The 16,686-nt window shown below is 54.4% G+C and overlaps 8 protein-coding genes across 8 annotated transcripts; 5 read left to right on the top strand and 3 right to left on the bottom strand.

Annotated features, from left to right (window-relative positions):
• Positions 1-96: 96 nt before the first annotated feature.
• Positions 97-864, top strand: J4E84_000952 (uncharacterized protein; the record flags this gene model as incomplete). The annotated part of the gene is made up of 1 exon (XM_049383587.1): positions 97-864. The coding sequence occupies one exon, from the start codon at positions 97-99 to the stop codon at positions 862-864; it is 768 nt and encodes a 255-aa protein (XP_049249105.1).
• A 548-nt stretch (positions 865-1,412) lies between these two features.
• On the top strand, positions 1,413-2,532 carry J4E84_000951 (uncharacterized protein; the record flags this gene model as incomplete). Its single annotated transcript, XM_049383586.1, has 3 exons — positions 1,413-1,573; positions 1,629-1,644; positions 1,729-2,532. 3 exons carry the CDS (start codon positions 1,413-1,415, stop codon positions 2,530-2,532), a joined length of 981 nt encoding a protein of 326 aa, XP_049249104.1.
• A 172-nt stretch (positions 2,533-2,704) lies between these two features.
• Positions 2,705-4,507, bottom strand: J4E84_000950 (uncharacterized protein; the record flags this gene model as incomplete). The annotated part of the gene is made up of 4 exons (XM_049383585.1): positions 2,705-3,329; positions 3,375-3,905; positions 3,961-4,346; positions 4,394-4,507. The coding sequence occupies 4 exons, from the start codon at positions 4,505-4,507 to the stop codon at positions 2,705-2,707; spliced, it is 1,656 nt and encodes a 551-aa protein (XP_049249103.1).
• Positions 4,508-5,076: 569 nt separating this feature from the next.
• J4E84_000949 (uncharacterized protein) lies at positions 5,077-7,188 on the bottom strand (the record flags this gene model as incomplete). Its single annotated transcript, XM_049383584.1, has 6 exons — positions 5,077-5,277; positions 5,327-5,691; positions 5,740-6,155; positions 6,205-6,913; positions 6,965-7,114; positions 7,167-7,188. 6 exons carry the CDS (start codon positions 7,186-7,188, stop codon positions 5,077-5,079), a joined length of 1,863 nt encoding a protein of 620 aa, XP_049249102.1.
• A 743-nt stretch (positions 7,189-7,931) lies between these two features.
• J4E84_000948 (uncharacterized protein) lies at positions 7,932-9,473 on the top strand (the record flags this gene model as incomplete). Its single annotated transcript, XM_049383583.1, has 1 exon — positions 7,932-9,473. One exon carries the CDS (start codon positions 7,932-7,934, stop codon positions 9,471-9,473), a length of 1,542 nt encoding a protein of 513 aa, XP_049249101.1.
• A 469-nt stretch (positions 9,474-9,942) lies between these two features.
• On the top strand, positions 9,943-11,172 carry J4E84_000947 (uncharacterized protein; the record flags this gene model as incomplete). The annotated part of the gene is made up of 1 exon (XM_049383582.1): positions 9,943-11,172. One exon carries the CDS (start codon positions 9,943-9,945, stop codon positions 11,170-11,172), a length of 1,230 nt encoding a protein of 409 aa, XP_049249100.1.
• A 1,596-nt stretch (positions 11,173-12,768) lies between these two features.
• On the top strand, positions 12,769-14,421 carry J4E84_000946 (uncharacterized protein; the record flags this gene model as incomplete). Its single annotated transcript, XM_049383581.1, has 1 exon — positions 12,769-14,421. One exon carries the CDS (start codon positions 12,769-12,771, stop codon positions 14,419-14,421), a length of 1,653 nt encoding a protein of 550 aa, XP_049249099.1.
• Positions 14,422-14,469: 48 nt separating this feature from the next.
• Positions 14,470-15,798, bottom strand: J4E84_000945 (uncharacterized protein; the record flags this gene model as incomplete). Its single annotated transcript, XM_049383580.1, has 2 exons — positions 14,470-15,670; positions 15,719-15,798. The coding sequence occupies 2 exons, from the start codon at positions 15,796-15,798 to the stop codon at positions 14,470-14,472; spliced, it is 1,281 nt and encodes a 426-aa protein (XP_049249098.1).
• Between the last annotated feature and the right edge of the window lie 888 nt (positions 15,799-16,686).

The raw sequence follows: 16,686 nt of genomic DNA, 5'->3' as shown, positions 1-16,686 counted from the left end.
GACCTCCATCATTCACCGGAGCCATCCCGCAATTGACCGCCGCCAGCACGCCTAATCACTCCGCCCATGTCAATACTGTAGCAGCAGAGATCCACAATGGCCTCACGATCGTTGGGCGAGCTTCTGCTCCGCCCTTCCAACTTCACACGGATACCGCACACCTCGAGCCGGACAACACCGTCATGGACATGTCAACGAGCGATTTCGCACACACCGAGATGCTTTGCGCAGCAACCACTGCCAAAGAACGACGACGAGCACTACGTACCCGAACGGGAAGCTCAACGGCCGCAAGCCCGCTACATGCCTGAGCGGGAGGCCGCAGCACCACAACCTCGGCCACAGCCCACCACGCAAAGAAATACTACACAGACGATGGACGCTCTCCTCGGCAGCATGCCCCGGAACGCAGGGTCTAACCCACCAACAAACCGCGTCTTCGGCGAGGAGTTTGCAGGCTCCGGCAGCAGACGACCTGGTAGGAGGCCAGGCCTGGATTTCAGCCAAATGGCGACGACCGATGGAATGCTAAATCCCACCCTCGCCAACAAACCCTCCGAGGCGTCACCACTCGCTGTACAACAAGAAGAGACATTTGCCCAGTTCCCGCGCTTGAACCCCGCATATGGACGCACTGTAGAGTTGGATGTCAACCGAGGACGGGATATTGTGAGGGGCATCGGCATGTTGGGAAGTTTGATGGCAAGGAACAAGGTCAAGAGCGACTTCAACAAGCAAAAGTTCCACGAAAGAGGCGGACTGAAGCGGAAGCGGTTGGCATCTGAGCGGTGGAGAGCGAGGTTCCGAAAGGGTTTCCAGGACGTCACAAACCGCGTGACAGAATTGACGAGGAAGGGATGGTAGACATGAATGCTCTTGTTCTAAGACTTTGGGATGGTTTGGAGGGGCATGTGTAAATCGGATGTGTACATATTGTACTATAAGAGCATTTGCATAAGAAGCAATGACTGCTTCTCGATTTGATAGATACAAACAGATCACGGTTGTCTCCGTAAGCTAAAGATGTAGCAATACTTCATACCGCACGATACTGTGAGGGTCACCCTGAATACACATGAATCCACCCATCATATTGTCAAATCCAGGACGTGGCTTTATACAGCTTGACTTCAATTGGCCCTTCTGAAACAGAAACAGAATACATTCCGCTTTCAGTACAGCAAATCTGCATCTTTTTCGTCTTCACAACCATGTCGCGCAGGTGAAGCTTGGATTGCGGAGTTGCACCGGGAGTGTCTTTGCCGCGGGCGGGCACAGGCCAGGGACCTCGATCCGTACTCAACAATGTCCAAGTTGACACATGCACCTCGACCGTCGCAGCTGCCTTACGCGCAGCACCAACTACATATGCGCTTAGCGACTCCTTGAGCCTCCTCTATATCATAATCGCCATGATATCGCAACGAAAGTCACCATCATGGCTCCTTGTCGTCGCGTTGTTCTCGTCCTTCGCAGCAGCGTTGAGCGGCCAGGAGCCCATGAAGAGCGCAGAAGAGGCACGGGGATATAACCCGGGGGAAATGATACCAGTCAGTTGTTTGAACAGGACCATGTAAGTCTCAATACCCATCTAAAAAGGTGCGAGTGCAATTGCTAACCCCAACCAGAGAAACCGGTGAACACGTACGTCTACGATCTCCTACCCAAGCCACCCGCGCAAATACCCCCAAACCCATACCTCAGCCCTACTAACACATACCCTCCCAGATCACCGACGCCGCCGGCCACCTCCAATACATACCCTTCCCCACCTGCAACGAAACCGGCCAACCCCTCCACCTAAACTTCGGCGTAGAGAAAGACGTAAACTGCACCATAGACTTTGTAACGGACGAATTCTTCCACCTGCTCGAATTCTACATCCACAACGACGCGCCCCTTTCCTGCCGCATCCCGTCGAAACCGCTCCCTCCCAGCGTCCTAGAAACCGAATACCGGGTCAGCGATGAAAGCACACAGGAGGGTGCGCTGGGGACGCAGAGTACAATGTACACGCCGCTCATTATTGCGCTGGCGGGCACGCTGCAGTTGAGCCATTTGCATGTGGGGAATTATCTGAATCTGCTTGTTCATGCTAGTCCTAAGAGTGTGGCGCCCGGGACGGTGGATGCGGCGACTGCATATTCCGTGTCGAGCCATACGCGCAATACCAAGATTACGATTGGGGATCCGTTGAGTCTGGCGTTCAGTGTGCGGTGGTATCCCAGCACCACGCTGCCTCCGGGTTGGAGTGGATATGGAGGACATATTTATACTAGTACGTTGGTGTACTGTTTCTTGAGTGCCGTGGCGAGTGCGGCTGTCTGCGTTGTTTACTTTCGGGGTGTTGAATTACCGAGACGGCTGAAGAGGTATGCTACGGATAGGATGAATGGTGGAGGTGGAAGAGGATTTGGAAACGGAGGCAGTGGATACGGGCTCCCAGTCGCCAACGGACGAGGAGGCGGCATGGGTAGTGGTTATGGGTTGGGAGGATATGGCTACGGAGGCGGAGGCAAGAGAGTCGACTGAGCTTGACATTTGACACGTGTATATATATAGGCGCGACAATATACTTCAATGTGTCCATTCGTATTCCATGATCTCAGTATCATCTACAGATACTTGAGATGCTTGCTATATATAATTTATTCTCCAGTCATCAAGTCGTTCAGCCATTACAGCCTCGTCACACATCATCCGTTTACAAAGTAGACTTCTTCTTGAAGGCGTTGATGAGACCACTTGTGCTAGCGTCGTGAGAAGAAGACTCCTTGGACTCGTCAAGCTCAGACAGGATCTTCTTGGCCAAAGACTTGCCGAGCTCGACACCCCACTGGTCAAAGCTGTTGATGTTCCAGATGGCACCCTCGGTGAAGGTGAGGTGCTCGTAGTAGACGATCAAAGCACCAAGGGTGGCAGGTGTGATCTTGTCGGCCAAGATGGATGTGGTGGGTCGGTTACCCAGGAAGGTCTTGTGAGCGACGAGGTCCTCGGGCGCACCCTCAGCCTTGACCTCATCGGGGGTCTTGCCGACCATGAGAGCCTCAGCTTGGGCAAAGAAGTTGGATGCAAGCATCTTCTGGTGCTTGTTGCCCTCGACAGGGTTGTGGCTCTGGGCGGCCAGGATGAAGTCGGTGGGGATGAGCTTTGTGCCCTGGTGGAGGAGCTGGTAGAAGGAGTGCTGAGCGTTGGTGGCCGGCTCACCGAACAGGATGGGACCGGTAGTGTACTTGACGTAGTCGCCGCTGCGGGTAATGGCCTTGCCGTTCGACTCCATGGACAATTGCTGAAGGTAGGCAGGGAACCTGTGCATGTACTGGTCGAAGCTGGAAAGAGTCAGACTAAGCCTTTACGCCAGGTAGCAAACTTACGGAGAGACAAGGTGGGTTTGGGCACCGAAGAAGTCGGAGTACCAGACACTCAGAAGACCACCGATGACGGGAATGTTTTGCTCGAGAGGAGTCTCCTTGAAGTGCTTGTCCATGGCATGGGCACCAGCGAGGAGCTGGTGGAAGTTGTCGAAGCCAATGTAGAGAGCAACACTCAGACCAATGGCACTCCAGACACTGTAACGTCCGCCAACCCAGTCAGAGAAGCCGAACATGTTCTTCTTGTCAATGCCGAACTTGGTAACCTCCTCCTCGTTGGTGGAGAGGGCGACGAAGTGCTTAGCAATGTCCTCCTGCTTTGCGCTCTTCAAGAACCATGACTTTGCGGTGTTGGCGTTTGTGACGGTCTCGGCGGTGGTGAAGGTCTTGGAGGCGATGAGGAAGAGAGAGGTCTCTGGGTTGGAGTCCTTGAGGGCCTCTGCGATGTGGGTACCGTCGATGTTGGAGACGAAGTGGATCTTGAGATCACGCTGGGAGTAAGCCTTGAGAGCCTCTGAGACCATGACGGGGCCACTAATAAGAGTTAGCACGTCTTTGAAGCATGTCCATGCCGCGTGGAATTGCATACAGGTCAGAACCACCAATACCGATGTTGATGATGGTGTCGATCTTCTTGCCAGTGTATCCCTTCCACTCGCCACTGCGGACTTGCTCGCTGAACTCCTTCATGTGGTCGAGAACAGAGTTGACGTCCTCAACGACGCTCTGGCCATCGACCTTCATCTCCTGGTTGGAGGTGTTGCGAAGGGCGACATGGTAGACGGCGCGGTTCTCAGTGAAGTTGATCTTCTCGCCAGCGAACATGTCATCGCGGAGCTTCTCGAGGCCAGCCTCTTTTGCGAGCTCGATGAGGAGCTTCAGTGTCTCTTCGGTGACGAAGTTCTTGGAAAAGTCGAACAGGATCTCGGAGTTCTCGGCATCGTTCTTGAAGGTACGGCTGAACTTCTCGAATCGCTACGACGTTTTAGCAAACGTACTAGGATAGCTTCTTCTGGACTTACCTGAGGATCCTTCTTGAAGTACTCTTTCAGGACGATGTCCTTGCCAAGCTTCTGGTGGTGGTCCTGGAGCGCCGACCAGGCGTTGAGGTCAGAGGCCTGTGCGAAGCCGGGCATGTTGTGTTACGGGATTAGGTGTTGGGGTATAAAGGTTTGAACTTGGACAATTGGAGAGGGGTAGGATCAATTGCAAGTGTGAGATGATGAAGAAGGTGTGAGTAAGGTGAAGGTTGTTGTTTTGGCCGATGTCATTAGAAATGTCGCGGCCGAGACCTGGCCCCGCTTGCGTCAGAGCTTCGTTGAGGGAAGGAGGGGCACCACTTTTCCCACGCGCTTGCTGTCACGACATCCCGTTGGTCCCACCCCGACAGCCCTACAGCATTTGCAAGCACCACAAAGCCGATCACTAAGATTCGTGCATGTCAAACTCAAAGGGGATATCGTCTTGATTTGCTTGCCTGAATTTAGGCTTCTCTCACACAAATGCTGCCTCAAGCGCCATGCCATTGCACCTGAACCCAAAAAAGCATCAAAGAGCGCTGAGATCCCACCAATCACCACGGCTTCTATCTGTGGATCCAAAGCCGGTGGGTGTTGTGCCTGGTGTCGGCTCCATCGCCGTGACAAGCCACACGCATACTCAACGGAGATTTCCCGAATCCTAATTTGTTACGCCCAGGAATGCACTATCTTTCTGTCACACCCTCGAATGATGGATCCTTCACCGAGCCACCAGCGTCGCCAAGGCCAGCAACAGGGCGGTTGTATGACCATCCCGCGAATTGCTGCTGCATGGTCTGCGAAAGCATGGGACCATCGACATATGAATCTGTTGGAGCCTCGGAAGTGAACTCGCGGTCGAAGTTCGCAGTGTCCTTTGCGTCAACCTGAGGGCATGTTAGATTTGACTCCTCGAACAATGATGACATTACGTACCACATTAGGCTTGAAGCTGGGCTCATACTTCCTCTCAAGAAGCTTTCGCCAGTCGATGCTGTGGAAGAAGTAGTGCGCCTTGATCTCAGCTGCGCCCTTAGCACCCAGTCGCTTCTCAGCGTTGCGGTCCAGCAGGCGGGTCAAGAGATCGCGTGCGGCCGGTGGCACGATCTCAGGGCCAGGGAAGTGTAAAGGCTCGGTGAGAATTTTGCGGTACATGTCGTTGGTGTTCTCATCATAGAACGGAGGCAGTCCGGTCAACATCTCGTATAGGAGAACACCCAGTGTCCACCAATCGACAGACTTGGTGTAGCCGGCGCCAGTAAGGAGTTCCGGAGCGAGGTATTCTGGTGTTCCACAGAACGCTAGGAGGTGTTAGTAGGCTGACACAAATTCATTCGGACTCGACTTACTGTTTGTCCGGTCCTCATCCTTCATGTCCAGCTTGCACAGACCGAAATCGCACAGGGCAATGTGGCCAGTGTAATCGAGAAGAATGTTCTCGGGCTTCAGATCACGGTAAATGACGTTGAAACCGTGCAAGCACTCCAGAGCGCACAGCAGTTCAGCGGCATAGAACCGAGCTCGGTTGATGTCGAACCGTTGTTCCTTCTGCAGATGGTGGAAGAGTTCTCCACCGTTGACAAAGGCCAAAACAAGATACAGCTTCTCTGGCGACTGGAAAGAGAACTTCAACGGAACGATGAAGGGGTTGTTGATTTGAGCCAAAACAGACCGTTCGGCCAGAGTATGCGCGACTTCGGATCGGGAAATGATGTGTGCTTTGCGAATGGTCTTGAGGGCGTAGATTCGGTGCGTGTCTTTCTTCCTGTGCGGTGTGAGTAGTTGTAAATGTGACAGAAAGTAGAAGCACATACTGCACCTGCATGACCTTTCCGAAACTGCCCTTGCCGACTACTTTGAGGAGTTCAAAGTCGTCAATCGCGAGACGGTCTTGCCTGTTCTCGACAAAGTTGACGCCGACCTTCATCTGGCCGCTACCGAACTGCACTGGTATCCAGTCGGCACCGGCCTGGCCAGCGCCACCCTCTCCATTTCCGGCCTTGCTGTCCTGCCGCGACTCCTCGAATCGGGGGTGGACCTTCAGTGTTCCAATGAAGATGTCTTCGTTGCGACCAGCGTTGGGCGAGGCGGAGGGGTTTCGGATGTAAAGCGAGACGGTGAGGTCGGTGACACGGGACACATCGAACTTGTACTGGGTGTTGCTGCCCGCCCAGAGTGGGTTCTCGGGGGTACCGGAAACTGCGTTGATGAAGACCTGCTGCTTGTCGAAATCGACGAGGGCATAGGGCAGGTGTTTTGAGGAGTAGCGACCGTGGATCGTGGGCGCGGCATTGATGCTGCCAGCAGCAGACTGCGGCCGGTGCGAGGACGAGCCGGGGCGCATTGAGCCAGCGACGGAGAGGCCGCCGCCCTGGGACATGGAGCCCTGGTGGTGGCTGCCGCCGCTGAACTGCTGCTCGGCGCCGGCGGGCAGGGAGAACTTCTGGCCCTCATGGAGCGTGACTATGAGGATACCGGGGCGCAGGGGCTGTGCCGGCGCGGAGGCGTTGGCTTCTGAGGCGGCTGTTGGGGTCGGTCAGCAGGCGGTGAGTGCGGGCAGAGGGTCCCAAGTACCAATGCCATTGTCCTTGGAGTTGCCGAGCGTCGTCGCGCTGGCGGCGGAACTCGAGGCTTTGGGCGTCGGCTGGTCATCGACTATGGTCGACGTCGACGACGAGCGACTGAATGTGTTGGCGAGGGGCGCCAGATGCGTCTCCTTGAGCTCTGCAGCACGTGTTAGGGGGCGTCTTTGGTAGTAAGAGAGCGGGATACGCACTCTTGGTGAGCTTCCAAGACATGGTTGCGGCAGCGCAGCGGGTGGGCAGATGCAGGAAGAACAGACGGACAGCTGGGAGTGGAGACAGGCGGGAAGGCGACGAGGGGCACACCAAGGGCGGAGAGGGCGCGCAGGAGGCAGAGGAGGATGTCTACAGAGCAGAAGCAGCGGCAGGAGGCAGGTATAGGGCGCGGCTGGTGGCGATGCTGCTAACGTCCGAGTGCCCCAGGCCTTCGTCAATGCTGCGATGCTCAGGATAGGGTCCTCGTTTGAAGTTGGGTCATTGGGTCTGAAACTAGCCTTCATTTCGGAGGCACCACGCACTGACACGCCAATCCTCCCTCATTCCTTTGCGTGTTTCGCGTGTTGCAGGACGGGCGAGTGAGTCTTGCTTTCTATTTTAATCTGCCTGGCTGCTGCGGCGCCATCGCGATCCTCTCTCTGCGACATCTGGCCTGTCAGTCCTGCCTCGGCTGCAGCTGCCGTGGCCGCGAACGTTGACCCTCTCCCGCCCGCGTACGTCAACACCGCGACCTTGGAGCCCAACACGACTCTCTCGACGCGCTATTCACTCCCAGGCGCCCGTCCCCGTCCAGTATTGCGACCTGCGGCATTATCCTGCATTTCATTAGGCCATTAGTCAGCACCCCCGCCGACCCCGACACGCGCCCTTGCCGTGCACAGCCACAGATACCGTCACTGCGTCACCCCGTCACCCCCAATCACCAAACCCGCCTTCACCTGCGCGCGCAATAGCGGGGCACCATGGGTGTCATCAAGAAGAAGACAGGCACGCGGGGCACGGAGGGCGGGACCAAGTATGTTTGCGATGTTTGTTCATCCGATATCACGTCGACCGTCCGCATACGCTGCGCGGAGGACGTCTGCAACGAGTACGACCTCTGCGTGCCCTGCTTCTCCGACGGCAAGGCTTCACGGGACCACCAGCCGGCCAAGCACAAATTCAAAGTTATAGAACAACACTCAATACCTATATACACCGAAGACTGGGGAGCGGACGAGGAACTGGCCCTGCTAGAAGGCGCTGAAACATACGGTCTGGGATCATGGGCAGACATTGCGGACCACATAGGCGGCTACCGCGAGAAGGACGAGGTCCGTGACCACTACATCAACACATACCTAGACAGTCCCAGCTTCCCTCTACCTGAGCACTGCAGTAAGGATGACACCGAGCTCAGCACCCGCATACCACGTCATGAGTTCCAGGCGAGGAAGAAGCGGAGGATAGAGAAGAAGAAGGAGGAAGCTGCAGGTCGCGAGCCCGATGCGCCGAAGCAGAAGCCCACGGCGAGTGTTCCCGCCTGCCACGAGGTCCAAGGATACATGCCAGGCCGTCTGGAGTTTGAGACAGAATACTTCAACGAGGCCGAAGAGGCTGTGCAGCACATGCAGTTCGACCCCGGTGATGGCCTGAACCCAAGGACGGGCGAGCTCGAGCCAGAGATGGACCTCAAGATGACTATCATGGAGATCTACAACCACCGCCTAGATGCCCGAGTCGAGCGCAAGAAAATAATATTTGAGCATCAGCTGCTAGAGTACCGCAAGAATCAGCTGGCCGACAAGAAGCGGACGAAAGAAGAGAAAGACCTGATGAACAAGGCCAAGCCCTTTGCCAGGATGATGCAGCACGCCGACTTTGAGCAATTCTGCAAGGACCTTGAATACGAGCACAACCTTAGGCAAGCCATCTCGCAACTTCAAGAGTGGAGGAACATGCAGATCACGAGCCTCAAAGCCGGCGAGAAGTATGAACAGGAGAAGCAGCAACGGCAAACCAGGCCGCCTCCCATTGGGCAGTTCGATCGTCTTGCGTCCAGTAGAATGACCAAGCCGCAACCGCCCTTTGAACAACCCTCTGCAGCCACAGCATTGCTTGCACAGGAGCTGCCGTTGCACGTCAAGCAGAACAGCGGTCTCACAACGCCACCTCCTGATCGCGCACAGAATGGTGTCAATGGTGCAAACGGCGTCCTGACACCGCAGCACTCCAAGACAAAGTTCGTGCCTAAGTCGCTACCGAACACTGTACCCTTGAAATTTGGCAAGGAGTCAAAGGCGGATCTTCAGCTTCTCAATCCCGAAGAGGTGGAAATATGCAGCACATTACGCATTATGCCCAAGCCCTATCTAGCGCTCAAGGAAACCATTATTCGAGCGGCTCTAAACAACGGCGGCGCGCTTAAGAAGAAGACGGCCCGTGAGATTTGTAAGATTGACACAAACAAGTCGTCGCAACTGTTTGAATACTTTGTACACAGCGGATGGATAGCGAGGGCGTAAAGGCACCTGAGCCATGGCGTTGGCGTTTGGTAGGGAAACATTACTCATTGCGACGGCGTTTGGGCAGATATACCCTCATGGTAGGCGTTGTCGTGTGTATGAAATAGGCTCACTGCTCTCTGTTGAATCCCATATATCAGTCCTTGCTCCTGAAATCAAACGATGTTGCGCATACTCCTTACTGTGGTGGTCCGTCCATGGCGCTACCACAGCGACAGCTGAACATAAACAATGGCTCACCTCCGCACTTCCCCACTCAACCCGACCACGATACGCTGCACGCAACATGCACTTTACTTTTTGATCATCCAGGCCAGCGGGCCAAGGAAGCTTTTGACGGGTAGCGATAATTCGTGCAGCAAGCCTGACATCATTCGCTCGCTAGCAGCGCCTGGCCAACCTTGAATCCCAGAGGCAGCCGCCTCCGTATCCACCTCCCTGCATGGCAACCTCGCGCTACTCCCACGAAATGCCCGGGCTCTTTACTCCCTCGCCCTCGAATGCGCGCGCAAAGTCACAGAGGAGCTACTTCGATGCGACGTACGCGCCTGAGACCTCCAGCCACCAGGTGACCGATCCAGATGTCCACGCGACCCGCAAGCGCTCCCGGTATGGCTCCACGGCGCATGAGCCCGCGACAAGCCCTTGGGGTGGACATGCCCTGAACACCGACCGCTTTGGCGACAACAAGAGTCCACCTCCGCTTGCGAACGACCGCTACCAGCTCGCAGGGGGTATGGATGGCACGAATAACTACACAAGACGAGACGGCGACTACGACGACTACTTCAACCTCCAGAAGTCGCGCGGCAACTGGTCAGTTCCGCCTACACCACAGGTTGGCGTCACGACACAGGTCGCAGTTGGCGAAATGCATACAACACCCAGCGAGAGCAAACCTTGGTCGTTAATGGGCTTAGTCGGAGGCGTAGCCGGCAAGCTCTTCCAGTTCTGTACTGTGCCTTTCAGGGGCTTCCAGGCAGGAGGAGGAGCGAGGTACAATATCGACGCGCAGGAGAAGGTTGCGGAGAAACTTGGTCTTCAGGACGACCCCTTTGAGGCAGGCCCAGTACAACGGTTACCTGCTGAATACCCAAGCGACAACTATGGAGTTGAGTCAATCGAATCGATCACTCCCGAGCGACCTAGGATGGCCAAGCGACTTCGGACGGCAGATAACTGGGTGGTAGTTGGCACAAATCTGGAGACAGAGTCGAGACCCTCAACACCGCGATTATCCGAACGAAGATTGCCCGACCGATCGCCCTCACTCATCCCACGGCCTGTATCACGAGCGAACACAGGAACACCATCCCACAAGCGGCCCTCCTTGATCCCAGTATCCCGACGTTCGACAATGGACAGGCGATTCTTCTACGGCAGTCCAAAAGCCACGCCTGGCTCACACGAACGCTCGCGCTCCTATCATCGACAAAGCTTCGGCTCACCGGCCATGCTTGAGGACAATGCAAGCAAAGTCGCCAGCCCTCTGCCGCAGGAAAGCCAGCGTCTGATTGACAAAGTGCGAAGGGAGGAGATGGAGGAAGACGAGCGGATGCGCAGGATGAGCATGCAGATGAGTGCTATGCTCAGAGAAGCGAACGAGGCTCTAGGCTCCAACTTCAAGGTGGAAGAGTACGACGACGATAATATTGGCGACAACCGGGGGCACGAGCAGCAACCGGCCTGGTTTTCATGAACATATACTGTCACTGCAATTTCAGCGTGCGATTCGGCGCTTCGTCGCCATTTGTTTTGTCTCTATAACGGCCTCTTGAGATATTCGGCGTTCACAGATAGGATAGGCGTATATCTGATCACCACTTGCTGGTATCTGCGGCGGCTCTATATGAGTCCTGTTTTCCGACATCCACTGGTCAACACAATATGACGGCTTTTAGAATAGTACCTCCACGTTTGGTTCGTGTAAATAATTCAACACCATTCTGCAGTCAATTTACATGCGCCACTTGAATCCTGCGCTCATGCGCCAGAAGATGACCAGGATCGACGGATCATGGCCACACCGAGCAACCCCGGCACGCGCGTGCAACGATTTGACTTATTCAGCTTCCGACAGCTACTAGAGAAGTCCTAACACGAAGGGGCCCCGTCTTGGACAGTTAACATGTATTTTAGCGATAGCCCTTACCTACTGTATGTGCAGTGAGAACAGCGATCGTTCCTTCCTTGGTAGAGTGGTGCCTGAATCTTGTGGGTACCTGGGGCGAAACCACGTTAACGCCAGGGTCTCTGTGGCTTCCCTCGTACAATAGTCAACTTCGTGCCGCCCCCGCCCGCAATGCTTCCTGCATCTTGGTCACACAGTGCCGCCGAGCTAGTCCCTATACCCAATGACAGGTGGGATGAAGAGTTGAAGATGGGGCGAAGCGCTTGGGTTTAGGACGTACCCTGTCGGGGCCAGGGATCTGCTGGCGTCTTTTTCACACAACATGGAGGAGCGTATAACATAGGTATCAGAAGACAAGATACTGAGATGCACTGATCGTAACAGTCTCTGAAACTACAAGAGATATATTCAGAACACAGGTTGCTGCTCATCGCCGTAGTCCTATCTACTGGCATCGCCGGCGGACCATTCGACCCTGGTTATTATGGGTGCAGCTCGCTAGTACGCGCTGCAGGGCCGTTACAGCGCAGGACGCCTTATTTACGCCCTGCCATGCGGCTTGGTACTTTGACGCAAAGAAGCCATATAGTATGGGGACACTGCAAACGTAGACGGTGCTCATCATCGCTATTTCTTCCAGCATGGATCCCACAGGGCCACCACCATCAAGCCCGCTACTCCAACAGCGCAAAGCGCCGGCAACCAATACAGTCGAGGATTCCGACCAGAGCCAGTCGGAGAAAAGAAGTACTGCAAGTTCCCGAGGATGCTTCGCGGGTTTTGTGGGTGCTCTACTGGTGATCCCACGTGGTATTGCTCGAGGCTGGACGGCGTTCACTAATGCTATACTGCGAATATGGCGAAAGGGTTGGACAGCGGAGACATGCAGTTGCATATTTGCCTTACTGTCACTGATCGGACTCATCGTTACTCTTATGACGCATCAAAATCGACCTCTACCGGATTGGCCGCAGATCGTTAGCATCAACTCCATCGTTTCTCTTTTCTCAATGATGATCAGAGCGGGAGTTTCCATGGTACTTGCGGAAGGTACGTCTTGATGCTCCTATATGTTCGCAGAACGTTTTGGAACGGCCGCTAACAGACACAGGAATCAGTCAATCGAAATGGCAATGGTTCCGTAAAGCACGCAAGCTAGAAGATATGGCAAGATTCGATTCCGCAAGTCGTGGTGCATGGGGCTCTGTCCTGTTCATCTTCGGTCTTCGTATCAAGAAGCCATACTTTATCGCTGCCATGGGTGCCTGCGTTACAGTAATGTCGGCATTCACCGGATTCGCCGCTCAGCAACTCATTGTCTTCAACGACTGTCTCCGTCCTGATGAAAGTGCCGCAGTCGGAATACTCAGATCCAATGCTTTCAACAAAAGTGGGGAAAGGAAATCTCCAACAACAGCGGACGAGTACCTTCCTTTGACGGTGGCTATGGATGTCGGAATCTTGCAACCGCTCGAGGACACAACTACACTTCTTTCTTACGGATGCAAGACCGGCAATTGCACGTTCCCGAATGCGAATGGTGCGGCCTTCTCAACTCTGGGTGTGGGCTACTGGTGTCAGAATGCCACTTCCCAAGTGGTAGAAACGAAGCTCGACTATGACAGTGAGCTCGATGATTATCTCCCATCCGCCTACTTAAATGGAGAGACAACCGGATCCGAGACTCCTCCCGAGACGATTGCCAACTCCAACAGCACCAACACGACAGTTCCGCTCGGATACGACTTCGGACTCACCCTGAAGAATGGTACCAAGGCGAGGAACATTGGACTCTCTCTGAGCCTTTCCGACAACGTTTTTGATCCCATCGTAAAGTTCCCACTCGCAGGCTGGCCGGGAAAGCTCGTGACCGACGTCTCGGACCCAAAGTACAACGGTACCATAGCTACGATCGGCATGATATACATCCCGTATGATTCGATAGAGTATCAGGCAATGACCTGCGGCATATACCCTACCGTCAACACCATCAAAGCAACCTACCACAACGGCGTCCTCAAAGAAGAGATAGTGAAAAGCGTAAGAATCGGCGAGGACTTAGCCTTTGGTGGCACCACTGCCTTCCGTCTAGCTACCAAGCAAACCATTCGCAACGGCACAGAAACCACGTGCGACGTGAAGACTTCAGAAACACCTGGCTACCTAGCTGTCGCCAGAGGCAACATCGACGCTGCTCCCATCAACACAACTAGCCTGGACTCAGAAGGCCCAGGTGCAGAGCTTGTGTGGTACCCCGAAGACTGCGTCTGGTCTCTATTCACTGGGTCCATGACGGGTATACAGACTCATCTCCAAGCTGTCTATGGCCAGCAATTTCTCATGGATATTATGTCTGCTCGCTATGGCAACGCCTATATGCGTGTCTTGTGGAACAGCGGACAGTTGCCTGATGCGCCGCTAGAGCATGTCAGCAGCATCATGACAAATTTGACTAATGCGATGAACACCGTTCTTCGTACCCACGGTATGGAAGAACATAGCAAACCCGCTGAAGGGACAATGTGGTACACGACAACCTGCATTGAGATCAACTGGACTTGGATTGCGTTTCCGGCTGTAATGATCGCTTTGTCGGCCATCTTCCTGCTACTAGTGCATATCGAGAGTAGGGGCGTCGAGAGCGGAAGGCTGTGGAAGAGTTCGATACTGGCAATGTTATTTTGCGAGATGGACGAGGTGGTTACGGAACAAGCTCAGCCAATGGGCAGACAGCGACTGGAAGAGGTGGCTGCAAGTAGTAGTGTGAGTTTGGGCAAAGATAATGGTAGTTTGAGGCTGGTTGCTAGACAAGCTTGATAGCGTTCAGTCGATCTATCCTAGAATTTAGATTTCATACCGTCTACTTCAACCGCCTTCGCCTGTACGCGATTTCAGATCTTCTATCAACACGCTCATGAGTTTGAACATTTCGCCTGCAAGTTTCTTCCCGGTCTCCCTCCATTCCTCTTCGCAAAGTCGTGCGAATCTGTCGGGATGCCATCGTAAACGCTCTTGCCTCAACCATTCGTAGCTATACAGGCCGCTTGCCCGGAGTAGCTTTTCCACGTCATGCTGGCAGGCGTGTATACTCTCTGGTTCAGATTTGAGTATCGTACACGCCGTGAGGTTGCAAGTTGTGACTGTACTGGGCAGATAGGGAAACATCGAAAGCAGCTTGGGTGATGCGGATGGCATGCGCTGTAGCGGCGGTCGAGCAACGTCTGAACTGCTTGACTGGGAGCGGACTTGTAGTTTCCGTGGGGCTTTCGGCTTTGCGCCTCCGGCTGCTGCTGAGGCGGCCGCGAACATTACTGCCGCCTCTGTAGACCATTTTTCGTAGAGTACTTGCGTCGCGGCGTCCGGTTTCGCTTCCGTGGAGTTGGTTGCACCATTCGGCATTTGCCCATTAGATTGGGATGTGCTGGGTTTCGTCTTCTTCTTTGCCCGAGCAAAGAAATTGAGTGCGAAGGTCTCTAAAGCTTCTTCGTTGATATCGTCGATAGAGCCGGCCCATGTCCCGTCGTTTCGGATGGCGATGAATTGATCAACACTTGTAGGATCTAGAGTAATGAAAGCGAGATCGGTCCAAACGAAGCCCTTTTCCGCTTTCCATTCCTCTACCGTCTCTTTGTAGATTTCCCAGGCGTTTAAATCTCCTAAGCGGTACACGACGTCGCCGTACTCGCTCATGGCGAAGAACGCGCCTTCAGGACCCCAGGTCACAATGCGCGGTGGCCCGCATCGCCATCCCGAAGGTGTCAACCAAGACTGCAATGCATCCTCCAGGGGTATCGGAAGATTTGCCCAACGAATGAGCTCAGGATGCCAGATGATGAAGGAGTCGTCCGGTCCCAGGAAGGCACGCAGGTGGGGAGAATGCCATGTTTTGGTCAAGATACTCTGCAGTCGCGTGGGTATAGCAGGGCCCCAACGTAGACTGTCCTTTCCTGATGAGTCTTTCGAGCTGAGAATCCAGGAGTCGGGCGCTGGCCCTAGAGCTGCCCAATGAACATCGGATACTGTCCTGCCGAGAAGGAGATCTTGGAGGCTGGCAGGGAGATTGCGGCTTTGTTTTGTTAGTAATTGCGCGTAGGGAAGATAATGGGTAGCATACTAGTTGAGACCCGCAAAGCTCTTGGATATGAAGCTGTCGTCAAGCCCGAACGAGAAGAACGAGGTGTTGGTACCGCTCATGCCTAGCTGCGCGTGATTGGGCTGGGGTGAAAGCCACCTATGACGTCACGTATCGGGGGGCTGGAGACTCGCGCTCAACTGATGTCAGCGACGCGCTCGAACTTTTGAGTCGACTTATAATATACACGCGAACGCGTAATTTACAGCCCCGGGATAACTGTCCGCCACTGTGACGTCTTCCCAAACTTTCGCGCGCACTGCCAGACAACGGTTTCAGATGGTTGCTATCCGGTTTGCACCCTTGAAGCGATCGAGCCTTGGCAAGGCGAGTGTCAACACTATCAGTCGTGCGTTGTCTGCTTCTTCACAACATTGCGGCTTTATAGCGACACTCTGGTTTCTGCGTCCCACACCGCTTCCACCGATCTAGACCGAGCGTTTCCCTTTTAGCGAGTCCGAGATTTCGGCGGCACATGTGCGATTCCACGTTCTCGTTTGGCCAACGCGGCAGCCACTTCTTCCAATGTCCGTCAAGACGAGAAATGTATGCTTGCACGGAATAATCTGATCAAATCACGCTGACAATGGTGTAGCGCACGTCTCCCGAGAAAGTTGGCAAGATTTCTCACTTCTTCGCAATTGAAGAAGATCCATCATGTGACCCTAGGTTTTGAGGATGCGTTTCTCCTTACCTGGCGTGATACCGATGGAACAGATCGCGTTGAAAGCTCAGGACTCCCGGCCGAGTTAGTTGAGTTTGTGCACACTCGAAACCGCAACATCTCCAATATCCGGTGTACGCTAGGGCCGTACAACTCATCTTTCTTCGTCCACGACAATACTTCGTATCTTTGGAAAAACCTTCCAGGACCTCTACTCGTTGCCCTGCAGAACAACATCCAGGATGGGAGTTGGACTGATAGACCCCGCCTCGTAGCACTAGGCGCC

This window comes from Alternaria hordeiaustralica, assembly GCF_023758085.1.
Source record: "Alternaria hordeiaustralica strain BMP 2776 chromosome Unknown scaffold_1, whole genome shotgun sequence".
In the NCBI taxonomy this organism is placed as follows: Eukaryota; Fungi; Ascomycota; class Dothideomycetes; order Pleosporales; family Pleosporaceae; genus Alternaria; species Alternaria hordeiaustralica.
This window is presented reverse-complemented; position numbering and strand designations above follow the sequence as displayed.